The 12,738-nt window shown below is 40.8% G+C and overlaps 1 protein-coding gene across 1 annotated transcript in view; it reads right to left on the bottom strand.

Annotated features, from left to right (window-relative positions):
• The window catches only part of b4galnt4a (beta-1,4-N-acetyl-galactosaminyl transferase 4a), a 437,447-nt gene that overhangs the window by 29,368 nt on the left and 395,341 nt on the right, over positions 1–12,738 (bottom strand). Inside the window, exons 10-11 of the mRNA XM_031801738.1 lie at positions 7,599–7,760; positions 7,067–7,176 (exon numbers count right to left, since the gene is read on the bottom strand). Coding sequence (XP_031657598.1) covers positions 7,067–7,176; positions 7,599–7,760 — 272 coding nt within the window. The remainder of the gene's footprint in view (positions 1–7,066; positions 7,177–7,598; positions 7,761–12,738) is intronic.

Here is a 12,738-nt window from a genome sequence, read left to right as displayed (position 1 = left end):
TTACAGTTGGTTTGTTATGTATTTGTGATGATTTAGTTAATTAAGCAAATATGTACATTGCTGATTCATCATTTATACTAGGATTCGTGCAGATAACCAATAATTTTATGTTAAGATGAGTCTGATAGAAGGTAAAGAATAAATAATATAAACGACCATGCTACCTGCTATTGATATAAAAGATCTTTAAGAGTGGATTTGGGAGATAGCTTCCGTGGTGCCCCAGATTCCTAATGAGTTAGTTATTGCCTGATTAATTTAGTTAGGTAATTGATTTGAAAATATTATGTCATCTCATTTAACCATAGTAAAGACACAACACAACTATTCTCATGCTTAAATTCAAGGTCAGAATACGCACAGAAAGAAAAGCACATAAAAAGGGATTTGTGTTCCATTTAGTTTCAGTTTAGAATCTGGACCTAAAAGCTTTGCACACCTGGATTGTCCATTATTCTTCAAAGAAATCTTCAAGTTCTGTCACATTGGTTGTTGATCATTGCTAGACAGCCATTTTCAAGTCTTGCCATAAATTTTGAAGCCGATTTAAGTCCAACTGTAACTAGGCCTCTCAGGAACATTCAATATATTTGGCCTTGTGTTTTAGGTAATTGTTCTGCTGAAAGGTTCATTTTTTCCCCAATGTCTGTAGGAAAGCAGACTGAAACAAGTTTTCCTCTAGGATTTGCCTGTGCCTAGCTCTACTTAGTATATTTCCCCCAAAAAACTCCCTAGTCCCTGCAGATGACAAGCATACCCCTAACTTGATGCAGCCACCACCATGCTTGATAATATGGAGAGTTGTACTCGGTGATGTGTTGTGGTGGATTTGTATCAAACATAACGCTTTGTATTCAGGACAAAAAGTGAATTTCGTTACCAAGTTTTGTGCAGTATTACTTTAGTGCCTTATTGAAAACAGGATGCACGTTTTGGAATATTTTTATTTTGTACAGGCTTCCTTCTTTTCACTCTGTCATTTATGTTTGCATTGTGGAGTAACTACAATGTTGTTGATCCATCCTCAGTTATCTCCTATCACAGCCATTAAACTCTGTAACTGTTTAAATCCTTATTGGCCTCATGGTGAAATCCCTGAGTGGTTTCCTTCCTCTTCGGCAACTGAGTTAGGAAGGGCGTCTGTAATCTTTATAGTGACTGGGTGTATTGATATACAAATCCAAAGTGTAATTAATAACTTTGCCATGCTCAAAGGGATATTCAATGTCTGCTTTTTATTACCATCTTCCAATTAGATGCCCTTCTTTGCGAACCACTTTCATCAAACAACTTTTTTTCCAAAAGGTTGCGAAGCACGTAACAGGCTGATTGGTCGGCTGTTTGAACCATTAAAGGGTGCTTTGCTATTCTTGGGTAGCGGAATGACCGTTGCCTCATCCATGTCTGAGGGCACATACCATCTACTAGGCTTAAATTGAAGATGTGGCAAACAGGAGTCACAATGATTTTGCTACCATCCTCAGCATTTTACCATCCAGGTTGTCAGTACCAGGTAGTATGTCCTTATTTATAGAAAGCAAAAAAACTACAGTGCTTGTCTTTCCTTATTTGGTCCATTATGCATTAATACGAAGGCTCAGCATTTGTTGTTTGCATGTCATGCCTAATTTTGCTAATCTTGTCAGCAAAAAAGTTATTAAAGTGGTTGGTAATATCAAAAGGTTTTGTTATGAACAAGCCATCTGCGTCAATGAAGGATAGAGCCGAGTTTGCTTTTTTGCCTAGAATTTCATTTAAAGTACTCCAGAGGTTTTACTATAATTCTTTATATAATTTATTTTGTTCCATAATATAGTTCATTTTTATTTTTGTTTGGTGTTGTTAAGTGATTTCTCAATTTACTGTATGTTTGCCAGTCTATGTTGTCAGACTTATTTGCTATTCCATTTGCCTATTCCCTCACATCCATCTATGGGAATTTGGAAGTTTTGACAGTCAGTTTCCTGATGGGCGCATGCCTATCAGCAACATAAAGAAGCAGTTTCTGTCACGCCCTGATCTGTTTCACCTGTACTTGTGATTGTCTCCACCCCCTCCAGGTGTCACTTACTCTCTGTGCCAGTTTGTCTTGTTTGTTAGTCAAGTAAATCAGCGTGTTTTTCCCCATACTCCTTCTGCTATTCTCTTTTCGATAGTCTTCCTGGTTTTGACCCTTGCCTGACTCTGGAATACTTTCCTGCCTGCCTGAATATCCTGCCTGCCCTGACCTTGATTTTGCCTTCCCTTCGGTACCTTTTGGACTCTGAACTGGATTTGACCCTTTTGCCTGTCCACGACCGTTCTCTTGCCTTACCCTATTGGATTAATAAAGATTGTAAGACTCCAACCATCTGCCTCCTGTGTCTGCATCTGGGTCTCACCTTGTGTCATGATAGTTTCATGAATTCTTCAAGTCCGGCGTCGGGTTATTCTTCATAAAACACATCAGACCAACAAATATTTTTCACATCTTCAACATAGGAATCATCGCAAAACCTCTTGTATGATCATTTATACACAATCTTAGGTCCAATCTTTGGAACTGAGTTCTCTCTGGATATGGCTATTATATTATGATCACTACATCCGATGGATGTGGATACTAATTTAGAGCAGATCTCTGCAGCATTAATAAAGATGTGATCAATAAAGGTGGATGATTTAGTTCCTGTTCTGTTTGTAAATACCCTGGTAGGTTGAACCAGATTGCAGGCATTGGTTACAGCTTCTTTTTTAGTGGACAGCTTGATGACAACCAGTCAATATTTAGGTCACCCAGAAAATGTACTTCTCTGTTGATATCACAGACATTTAAGTGATAATGCCCAAGAAACCGGTGTTTGGAGGATATATTGGGACGGGTGTTGTTAGGCCCAAGATGAAGTCCAAACACTGGCTTCGAATGCATCATCACTTTTAAATGGGTTACCAACATATTCAAATAATGATTTAATATTTTTATTTTATTTTAATGAATTTATTCATATAATTTCATCCTTCCACAAGATATAGTCCCGACGCAAATCTATGGTTGCTTCCCAAGCTGGCTGGTCTGTCACGACTTCCGCCGAAGTTGGACCCTCTCCTTGTTCGGGCGGCGTTCGGCGTCACAGGTTTTCTAGCCATCGCCGATCCACCTTTCATTCTCCATTTGTTTTGTCTTGTTTTCCCACACACCTGGTATGCAATTCCCTCATTACATGTCGTGTATTTAACCCTCTGTTCCTCCCATGTCTGTGTGCATAATTGTTTATTGTTGAGGTTGGCATGCTTCCAGCTGGTTTGCGCCGGGTTAATTTTATTACCGTGCTTTGTGGCAGCCTGTACTTTGTACTTGTGTTTTTTGTACTTTGTGCTGCTTCACTGGTTCATTGGGCATTTGTTTTGTGACGCAGTTCCGTTTTGTGCATATGATTGCCTTAGTAAAGTGCTTTGTCCACTCATCTCTGCTCTCCTGCGCCTGACTTCGACGCACCAGCTACACTCACCTCTTGACATGGTCGTTCATTCTTTCGGTTTGGTTTGGTTGCCAGAGACGTGACCCAGTCGTTTGGTCTTTTTGTATGTATCTATGGACGCATCCCAGTCATTCGTTCTAAATGTTCCATTGCCATACGGGCTTGCAACATTCATATCCCTTGTTTGCTAGCTAGCAAACTGTGGCTAACTTAGAGTCATGTTAAGAAGTGCAGCCAGAATAACAGTCAAGAAGCCCCATTTGTTTAAGCTGTTTTCTAGTGACATTTATTTGGATACATTCATAACAATGAGCTAATGAGGTGCCATTTCACCGGCATAGAAAATGTGCTCACTCGTCTGGACACTGTTCTTCAGAGGAGCTAGCCAACAGCACAGCTAACATAATGACTTCAAACTGAAACTGGAAAGACTGCAAACTAGCTGCACTTCATTTCGTTTGACCTTTTTTCAATTGACAGTTCTTTATATATAGCCATAAAAATTATGCCAGCTGATTCATGACTTTAACTGGCGGAGAAATTCTGCCTGTCTGTCTCTCTCCTCCCGATACGTTCGTTACTATGGGACAGCTGGAGATCAAATGTCAGAGAGACAGACAGCAAGGCTTATACAAATCTCTACTGTTGAAAACTAAATGTTAGTCTAAAAGAAATGTGAGATAATGTCTAGATGGTTTTTATAGTGGAGATCAAGTTTATAAATTGCTTGTCTGGACTGATTAGACAGTGGATTGCGCAGTCAGATGGAACAGAGTAAAAAGGCATAATGTCATACATTTAGCTGTTGGTAACTTGTGGAATAGACACCGGCTGGAATGCAGTTTTAACCAATCAGCATACAGGATTAGACCCACCCGTTGTATAATATCCAGCATTTCACACATTTACTCCAAATAATGACTTCAAGCATGCAGTGGTCAATAACAACTTCCTACGCAAATAGTCTTTAGCTGAGGCAGATGAACCTGTAGCCATATTACTTCTACTTCACCTGACATGGAATATGACTCTGGACATACTTAGCAACACCTCCTCCATTTGCATTTCTATCTTTACTATATATTCTACAGCCATGTATAGCTACTATTGCATCATCAAACTAATTATCTAAGTGTGTTTCAGAGATGGCCAGAACATGAATGTTGCTAAATGCATCGTAGAATTCTTAGCTATCAGATATTCAACTTTGATTGAGAAACTATTTCAAAAACATTTTGTGTAAAAACAAACCAAGTATAGGAGAGAATGCTGTTTAGCTGCGTGCTCTGATGACCCCCTCCCTCTCTCCATCTCAGCCCCTGTGTGCTGTTTGTTGAATTCATTGTGGGCAGTGAGTAAGGGTACGGCCACACAGAGATTTTGTGTGTGGAAATTACGGATTGAGACAATGTTTTTTTAAAGGGTGTCATCCTTTGATGGCTGATGGACAATGAAGAGGATTGTCAGAAAAAAATGCACAGTATATCCACCTTGCATGCAACCTTTCTGAAAAGATAGAGATTAGTTGAACTTTTGACAGACAAAAACGGACAATGATGAATGCGTTTGCATTTTCATATGTGACTCGTTTCAGGAAACTTGGCGTATGTTGCTTTACAGGAGTGCCATTTGATTTTTTTTTTTTTTTTTTTTTTTTTATGCGTTTTTTGGCAGAAATGCCTTCATGAACTTTCATGTGCCTTAATAACAAACGTGTATACCATCTGTAAATACGAATAAAACATTTAAATTACGAGCCTAGTTGGTATAGCCATGGAAAAAGGAAGGAACCTTCCCGCTAGCCATGATTGGCTATGATAATGAGTGGGCTGGACATGCCAAGAGATGAGTTGGGATTGGTCTGCCATGTAGCAGGCTTCTGTCTACAATATGAGCTGGTCAGTATGTGTAGGTAATCCTTTCCAACACGTTTAAAAAAAAAGATATCACGTAGTAGAACTGCAAAAGTGTTGCTCTCCACTTTCTGGAGGACCGAGTTTTGAAATCATTGGAATTAGAGTATGATAGCTAAGGAGATGGAGAAAATGCTGGCGTTTTATCGTAAATATGCAAGAAGGCTGTTGTCTAAAACACCTGTCTCCGAATTACATCTTCAAACTGGGCAACAATGGCATCCATGACAGAGAGGGAGAAGCATCCATCCATGAATACAGGTAAAAGAGAGTAAGAGAGAACATTTTCAGATATTACACATTTAAAATTTTGTCAGAAAGTTGTTTTCATTTCAGGTTAAAGTGTACTATTAGCGACAACTGTCGATAGACGTAGCTGGTTAATTCATTCTGGCTATCTACTCCAATTTCAAAGCAATCTCGTCTGAGTGTGCCAGAGCGCAGAATAACTGACTAATTTACAAACGCTCAACACCTGTTGAATATGGCCGGTGTCAGTAAACATTGGCAAAAAAGCGTAATTCAATTCTTGGCAGCAGGACAGTTGCAGTCACCAAAGCTCTGGATAACATAAAAACAGCTCTACTAGAGCGAGTGAAATGGTCAGAGTGAGTTGTTCTCTCATTTGTGTCTGGAAGTAGCTAGCAACCTAGCCAACGTTAGCCATTTAGCCTGGGTGCTTGACTGCTGTTTTTAGGGCAGAACGCTCAGATCAACCATACTTTTCGTCCAGAGCTCCGAGGGTGAAATACTCTGAATTTACGAACGGACAATCTGACAATGCTCTGAGTTTACGAACGCCCAGAGCACACTCTGGCATTCCAGATTAAATTGACGAACACACCTGTAGTATAAGCCAGCTTTAAGTCTTGAAATATTTGGTTGTTTAGTACATAGTCTCTCATGTGAATCCTTGAAGAAATGTGTGGGGCTAAAGCTTAAAAGGGTGTGAACGATGCTGAATGGGTGTAGACAAAGAAGAGCACTCCAGTAGGTACCAAAACATTCAAGAGCCATTTTCTCAGTTTATCAACTTTCAAAGCAGAATTACTTTCCCATTGTTCCTCAACTGTAGTGTATGATATACCATTTTCTAGCTCTGAGTCTAATTTTATCCAATCCATTTAAATTTTGCCACGCAAGACCGAATCCTCTCTGCTTTGTTCTAGGCTGAGGTCATTTGAATATGAAGTGTAAGTCCTTGATGTGTGCTGCTCTAAACAGGTGATAGGCCAGGCAGCATCCCAAATGACCCCCTATTCCCAATAGGACTCTGGTCAAAGGTAGTGCACAATGTAGGGAGTATGTGCCATTTGGGACACATCCTAATGACCCCACACAAGTGTGTGCATATAAAAATGCATGGATACACATCCACACACACACACACCCTCTCTCTCTCTCACAAACAAACAAACGCAAACACACCCATTCATATCATGTTTCAAGTTCTCATGTTTCTAGCATGTTTCACAGGGAATACTCACACCCACACACAGACATGCTCACACACAGAAACGCACACAATGTGTGATCATCTGTCTTCCCTCCCATGAGGGGTTACTTACAAAATGCCTTGATGGGTAAGTACCCCCTAAATAGGTGGACATGCGGACACCCACACGCACATGCAAGCAGGAACGCACGCAGGCACGCACTTATGCATACACACACAGAACTGGAGGGCTGACTTACAAACTGTAGGCCCTGGTATCTGGCTATGGGGAAGTCTTTGACGACGTAGGTAGGGGAGTAGAGACAGGCTGGCAGCACGTTCTCCAGACGAGATGCCTGGATCATAGGGGCTAGAGAGAAGGATGGAGGAGAGAGAGAGAGAAGATACTGCATTCCACTGTCTATACTAGAATGCATACTCTAGAAATACTTTTCTGAACCAACACTTGCACTTCAATCACCCCCCATTTCCATCTCTGACATTGCTGATAGCTACTTCATTGAGGAAAAGTGTACATACGATGCCTGTGATATGTGGTTGTCCCACCTAGCTATCTTAAGATGAACTAACTGTAAGTCGCTCTGGATAATAGACTAAAATGTAAAAAAATAAAAAAATATTGCTTCATTGTAGGTGTTATGCTATATATGGATACTGGAGTAGAGGCATGATGGAGTTTCTAGAAAAAGGAAAAATAGGGTAAGATTAAGAGAGAAAAAGACTGGTAGAGAGAGATGTGCATGGCTGCCTGCTGCTATACTATATACTTACTGCTATAGAAAGTGTCTCGGGGGTCTGGTTTGAGCATGTCTGCTCCGTGCTGGCTGCTGAAGTGACTGTGTTCTTGTGACTGTTCCTCTACTGATGGTCTACTGTGACTGGCCAGGGTCTGAGGGATGTGGTCCACACTGTTCATCTTCAGACTGGATTCATCTAGGACAGAGAGAGAGTGAGGGGGAGAGTGAGAAAGTGGGGTTGAGAGCAAAATAGAGAGAGGGAGAGTGAGAAAGCGGGGTTGAGAGCAAAAGAGAGGGAGAGGGAGGGACGTACATAGGCACCTGAGCAATAGAGCAAACGGAGCAGCTCCACCCCCACTTTCAAAATAGGGGTGCAAATGATTTGAAATAATCAGTAGTAATATTAAATATGTGAAATAATTTTCATCCTCAAGATTTACAGGCATCTACATTCAGCATTTTTGCTATCTATTTTCCCAACTTAAATCGGCTAAATCACATTGTTAAAATGTGTACATTCAGTTACAAAAGTAACAGTCCTGGCTGGGCGACCAGAGCATTATACATTTTTCTGTACGTAAATCTGAGACTCTCCATTCAGTGTGATGTGTTACATTTCGTATGGTATGTATTCATTGGTGGATGTCCATCATCCATTAAGTATGATATGTTCCAAATTACAATTTGTATGATAAGTTACAAATTTGCAAAATGTACAATATCTTACAAATTTGCCAAAGGTAAGGGTTAAGGTTAGGTTAAAAGGTTAAGGTTAGGGGAAGGCTTGGCTAAAAGTGTTAAGGTTAGCATTAGGAGAAGGGTTAGCTAAAATGCTAAGTTGCAAAGTAGATCAAAAGTAGAAGTGGTTGAAAAATTGGCAATTAGCAAAAATGCAAAAGTTTCCTTTGGGTTGCTAGACATTCGCCTTATACATAATGCCAAAATATGCAGGGTGTATATGAGTAGCTCGTGATTTTTTTTAGGTTGCAACAAAATGTTGGAAACCCCTGCTCTACCCCAAACTGTTTGAATATGTTGCAGATTTGGGGCCGCAATTTATGGATATATATAGCTGCCCCCCAAAAAATCACATTTGATAATGATAATGATAAATTATGGCCAAGTGCCAGTGAGACGTGAAATGAACTAAGACAGCTCGGAGTCGGACTCCGCAAACCAAAGGCAAGTGGCTATACAAGTAAGCAACTAGAGACGCAGCTGACAGACTAGTGGATTTGGGAGACGCTGGACATAAGGCCTTTTTTTAACGACCGCGACTGCCTGCCGTGTCTACAAACCAATGACAGTATACAGTGGCAAGAAAGTATGTGAACCCTTTGGAATTACCTGGATTTCTGCATAAATTGGTCATCAAATGTGATCTGATCTTCATCTAAGTCACAACAATAGACAAATATAGTGTACTAAAACAAATAACACACAAAATATTGCATTCTATATATTGAATACATAATTTAAACATTCACAGTGTAGATTGTGAACCTCTAGGCTAAAGACTTCTCCGAGATTAAGTTTTGCCACGTTGAATTATGCCAATAAAAAAAATCTAAACATAACATAAAGTACTGGTTCCATGTTTCATGAGCTGAAATAAAAGATCCCAGAAATGTAAGCACAAAAATCATATTTCCCACAAAGTTTGTGCGGAAATTTGTTCACATCCCTGTGCGACGAGATTGGAGATGCCTTGCCCTATAAAAAAACACACACAATTTGAGTTTGCTATCCACAAGAAGCATTGTCTGATGTGAATCATGCCTCGAACAAAATAGATCTCTGAAGACCTAAGATTAAGAATTGTTGACTTGCATAAAGCTGGAAAGGGTTACAGAAGTATCTCTAAAAGCCTTGATGTTCATCAGTCCACGGTAGAGACAAAATGGTCTATAAATGGAGAAAGTTCAGCACTGTTGCTACTGTCCTGCAAAGATGACTGTAAGAGCACGGTGCAGAATGCTCAATGAGGTTAATAAGAATCCTAGTGTCAGCTAAAGAACATGCTAACATCTGTTGACGAGTCTACGATACATAAAACACTAAACAAGAATGGTGTTCATGGGAGGACAACACTGAAGAAGCCACTGCTTCACATCTGAAGTTTGCAAAAGTGCACCTGGATGTTCCACAGCACTACTGGAAAAATATTCTGTGGTCAGATGAAACTACAGTTGAGTTGTTTGGAAGGAACACACAACACTATGTGTGTAAAAAAAGGCACAGCACACCAACATCAAAACCTCATCCCAACACTAAAGCATGGTGGAGGGAGCATCATGGTTTGGGGCTGCTTTGCTGCCTCAGGGCCTGGACAGCTTGCTATCATCGATGGAAAAATGAATTCCCAAGTTTATCAAGACATTTTGCAGGAGAATGTTAGGCTATCTGTCCGCCAATTGAAGCTCAAAAGATGTTGGGTGATGCAACAGGACAACGACACAAAACACAGAAGTAAATCAACAACAGAATGGCTTCAACAGAAGAAAATACTACTTCTGGAGTGGCCCAGTCAGTCCTGACCTCAACCAGATGGAAATGCTGTGGCATGACCTAAAGAGAGCAGTTCACACCAGACATCCCAAGATTTTTGCTGAAGTGAAACAGACTTGTAAAGAGGAATGGTCCAAAATTCTTTCTGACCGTTGTGCAGGTCTGATCCGCAACTACAGAACACGTTTGGTTGAGGTTATTGTTGCCAAAGGAGGGTCAACCAGTTATTAAATCAAAGCGTTCACATACTTTTCCCACCCTGCACTATGATTGTTTATACCGTGTCAAATAAAGACATGAACATGTATAATTGTTTGTGTGTTATTAGTTTAAGCAGACTGTTTGTCTATTGGTGTGACCTAGATGAAGATCAGATCAAATTTTATGACAAATTCATGTAGAAATCTAGGTATTTCCAAAAGGTTCACATACTTTTTCTTGCCACTGTACATGAATATACAAAGCCATTGGTCACGTGACACCATTCATTCCTATGGGAAGACTCAATAGCGCATTGAAGACAAATGAAGTCGGTTAAGATATCTCATGGAGATTTAACATGCGCAGTTCGAGCTACTCCAGGTTGTGACGTTGAAGTCTAGCTCAGTGCTGCCCCCTCTCATTGAGTTACTCAAGTTGAAGGCCGGCCGGGATACTGCAGGTTGTCATTAGCAACTAAATTAACTTTAATAACCAGTTGTGCACTCATTCTACAAGAGTCAAGTTTTTTTTTGGGGGGGGGGGGTTTGTTGCAGGGGAGAACTGCCCTCTCTCATTGAAGCCACGGAAGTTCAAGGCCAACCGTTCCAAATTAATCTTTGTGTAAATATTTTTTTTAACTTGATGTTATAGTCGCTTATACTGTAGATATGTCAGTCCGTCAGTCAGTTGGCTAGCTGCCGCAGAGACTTCTATTACTATTGCAGTAATGTTAAATGGCTCTGGCAAGTGTTAGCCAGCTAGCTAGTTGGCGGCTGGCTAGAAGGATGAAGTAAGAAGCGAGCGATAAACGGAGCTTGACCTCAGCAGGAGCAAAATATAAGCTACTCAATTCTAATCATAACATTGCTTTACAGAGAGTACTAGTGAAACAGAGAGTGACGAGGGCGAGGCAGGCTGCAATGCATGCAGAAGAGACACAGAGAGAGGAAGCAAGCAGGGAGAGAGGTTATTACATTGGTTCCCAAACTTGGAATCGGGGCCCCATCTGGGATCCCCTGAGAAAATCTGTGTTAATCTTAGCAAACAAATTAAGAACTTTACAAAAGAAGAAAATATGTTTCAATATGAACATCTCTCCGTGACCCACCTAGTAGGTCTACATTAAAATTCAATCAAACTGCAAACAATACAGTTCTAAAAATGTAATACTCTTTTGTTTATATTTAGTGGTAGTTTGTCTTATCCCGATTTCCCATTACATCACTGGGTATTGTCATTATAGCAACCTTTGATCTCGACTAGGTGTTGGGTTGACGAGAAGAGACGAGAAGAGGCAAGGAAAGGAGATGCAAGATGAGGAAAGGAAAGGAGAGATGGACGAGAGGAGAAGAAAAGAGGTGAGACGAGTGGGTATAATTACACCAATCAATGGTGTGCAGGAAGGAGTGAGTGCCAGTGATTTATAGAGTGTCAGTAGCAAGGCCTGAGATGAGGAATGCTTTATAATTAACAGGGCAGCCCAAGTCGTCTTTTTAATCCCAAATGGGATTGTGGGTAAAGCAGAGTGGTACTGTATGAAGCATTTTCCCGGTGGAGAAAGTAAGAGAAGATGTGTGTGTGACAGAGAGAGAGACCCAAGGAAGAGTAGCTGTTGTTAAAGGATTAGCTTTATTAAATAAATGAATCAATGCAAAAAGCTGGCAGGTGTCCCCCCACCTCCTGCTTGGTTCACCTGCTCTTGGCACCATGTGCTGAAGGGCAGGTTCAAAGAGTGTGTGTGTGTGTGTGTGTGTGTGTGTGTGTGTGTGTGTGTGTGTGTGTGTGTGTGTGTGTGTGTTTGGAGGATTTTGGACTGAGGAATGGAGCTGGATGAGAAAGGATTGGCAAGAGAGTTCACATTGAGTTGAGGATCAGTTTCAGAGCCAGAGAGTTACTTCAGTGTGTGTTTGTGCTGCATACTGTAACAGCTGGGCCCTTCCTGAGCCAAGAAGAAGCAGTGAGGTATAAGTGGAAAAAATCTGTAGGGCACTTCATTAAGTTTGCACCAACGACACGCGCACACGCACTCCTCCCTTATCACTTATTTGATGGAGCGGTCAGAATGGAGAGGGTTAACAGGATGCCAGCCTCTGACATCATGGTTGCCAAGTGAACTGTTGCTAGTGTCACGTTCATTTAAAGATGGATTGGATCAAGGTGCAGCGTGGTAGGCGTACATTTGTCTTTATTTTAAATGACACCGAAAAAACAACAAAACACAAAGACGAACGTAAAGCTACATGCAGTGCAGAAAGCAACTACACACAAACAAGATCCCAACAAACTAAAGGTGGAAAAAAGGCTGCCTAAGTATGATCCCCAATCAGAGACAACGATAGACAGCTGCCTCTGATTGGGAACCATATCCGGCCAACAAAGGAATATAAAAACTAGAATGCCCACACAAATCACACCCCGACCTAATCAAATAGAGAAATGAAAAGGCTCTAAGGTCAGGTCATGAC

Source organism: Oncorhynchus kisutch, linkage group LG22, assembly GCF_002021735.2.
Source record: "Oncorhynchus kisutch isolate 150728-3 linkage group LG22, Okis_V2, whole genome shotgun sequence".
NCBI lineage: Eukaryota > Metazoa > Chordata > Actinopteri > Salmoniformes > Salmonidae > Oncorhynchus > Oncorhynchus kisutch.
This window is presented reverse-complemented; position numbering and strand designations above follow the sequence as displayed.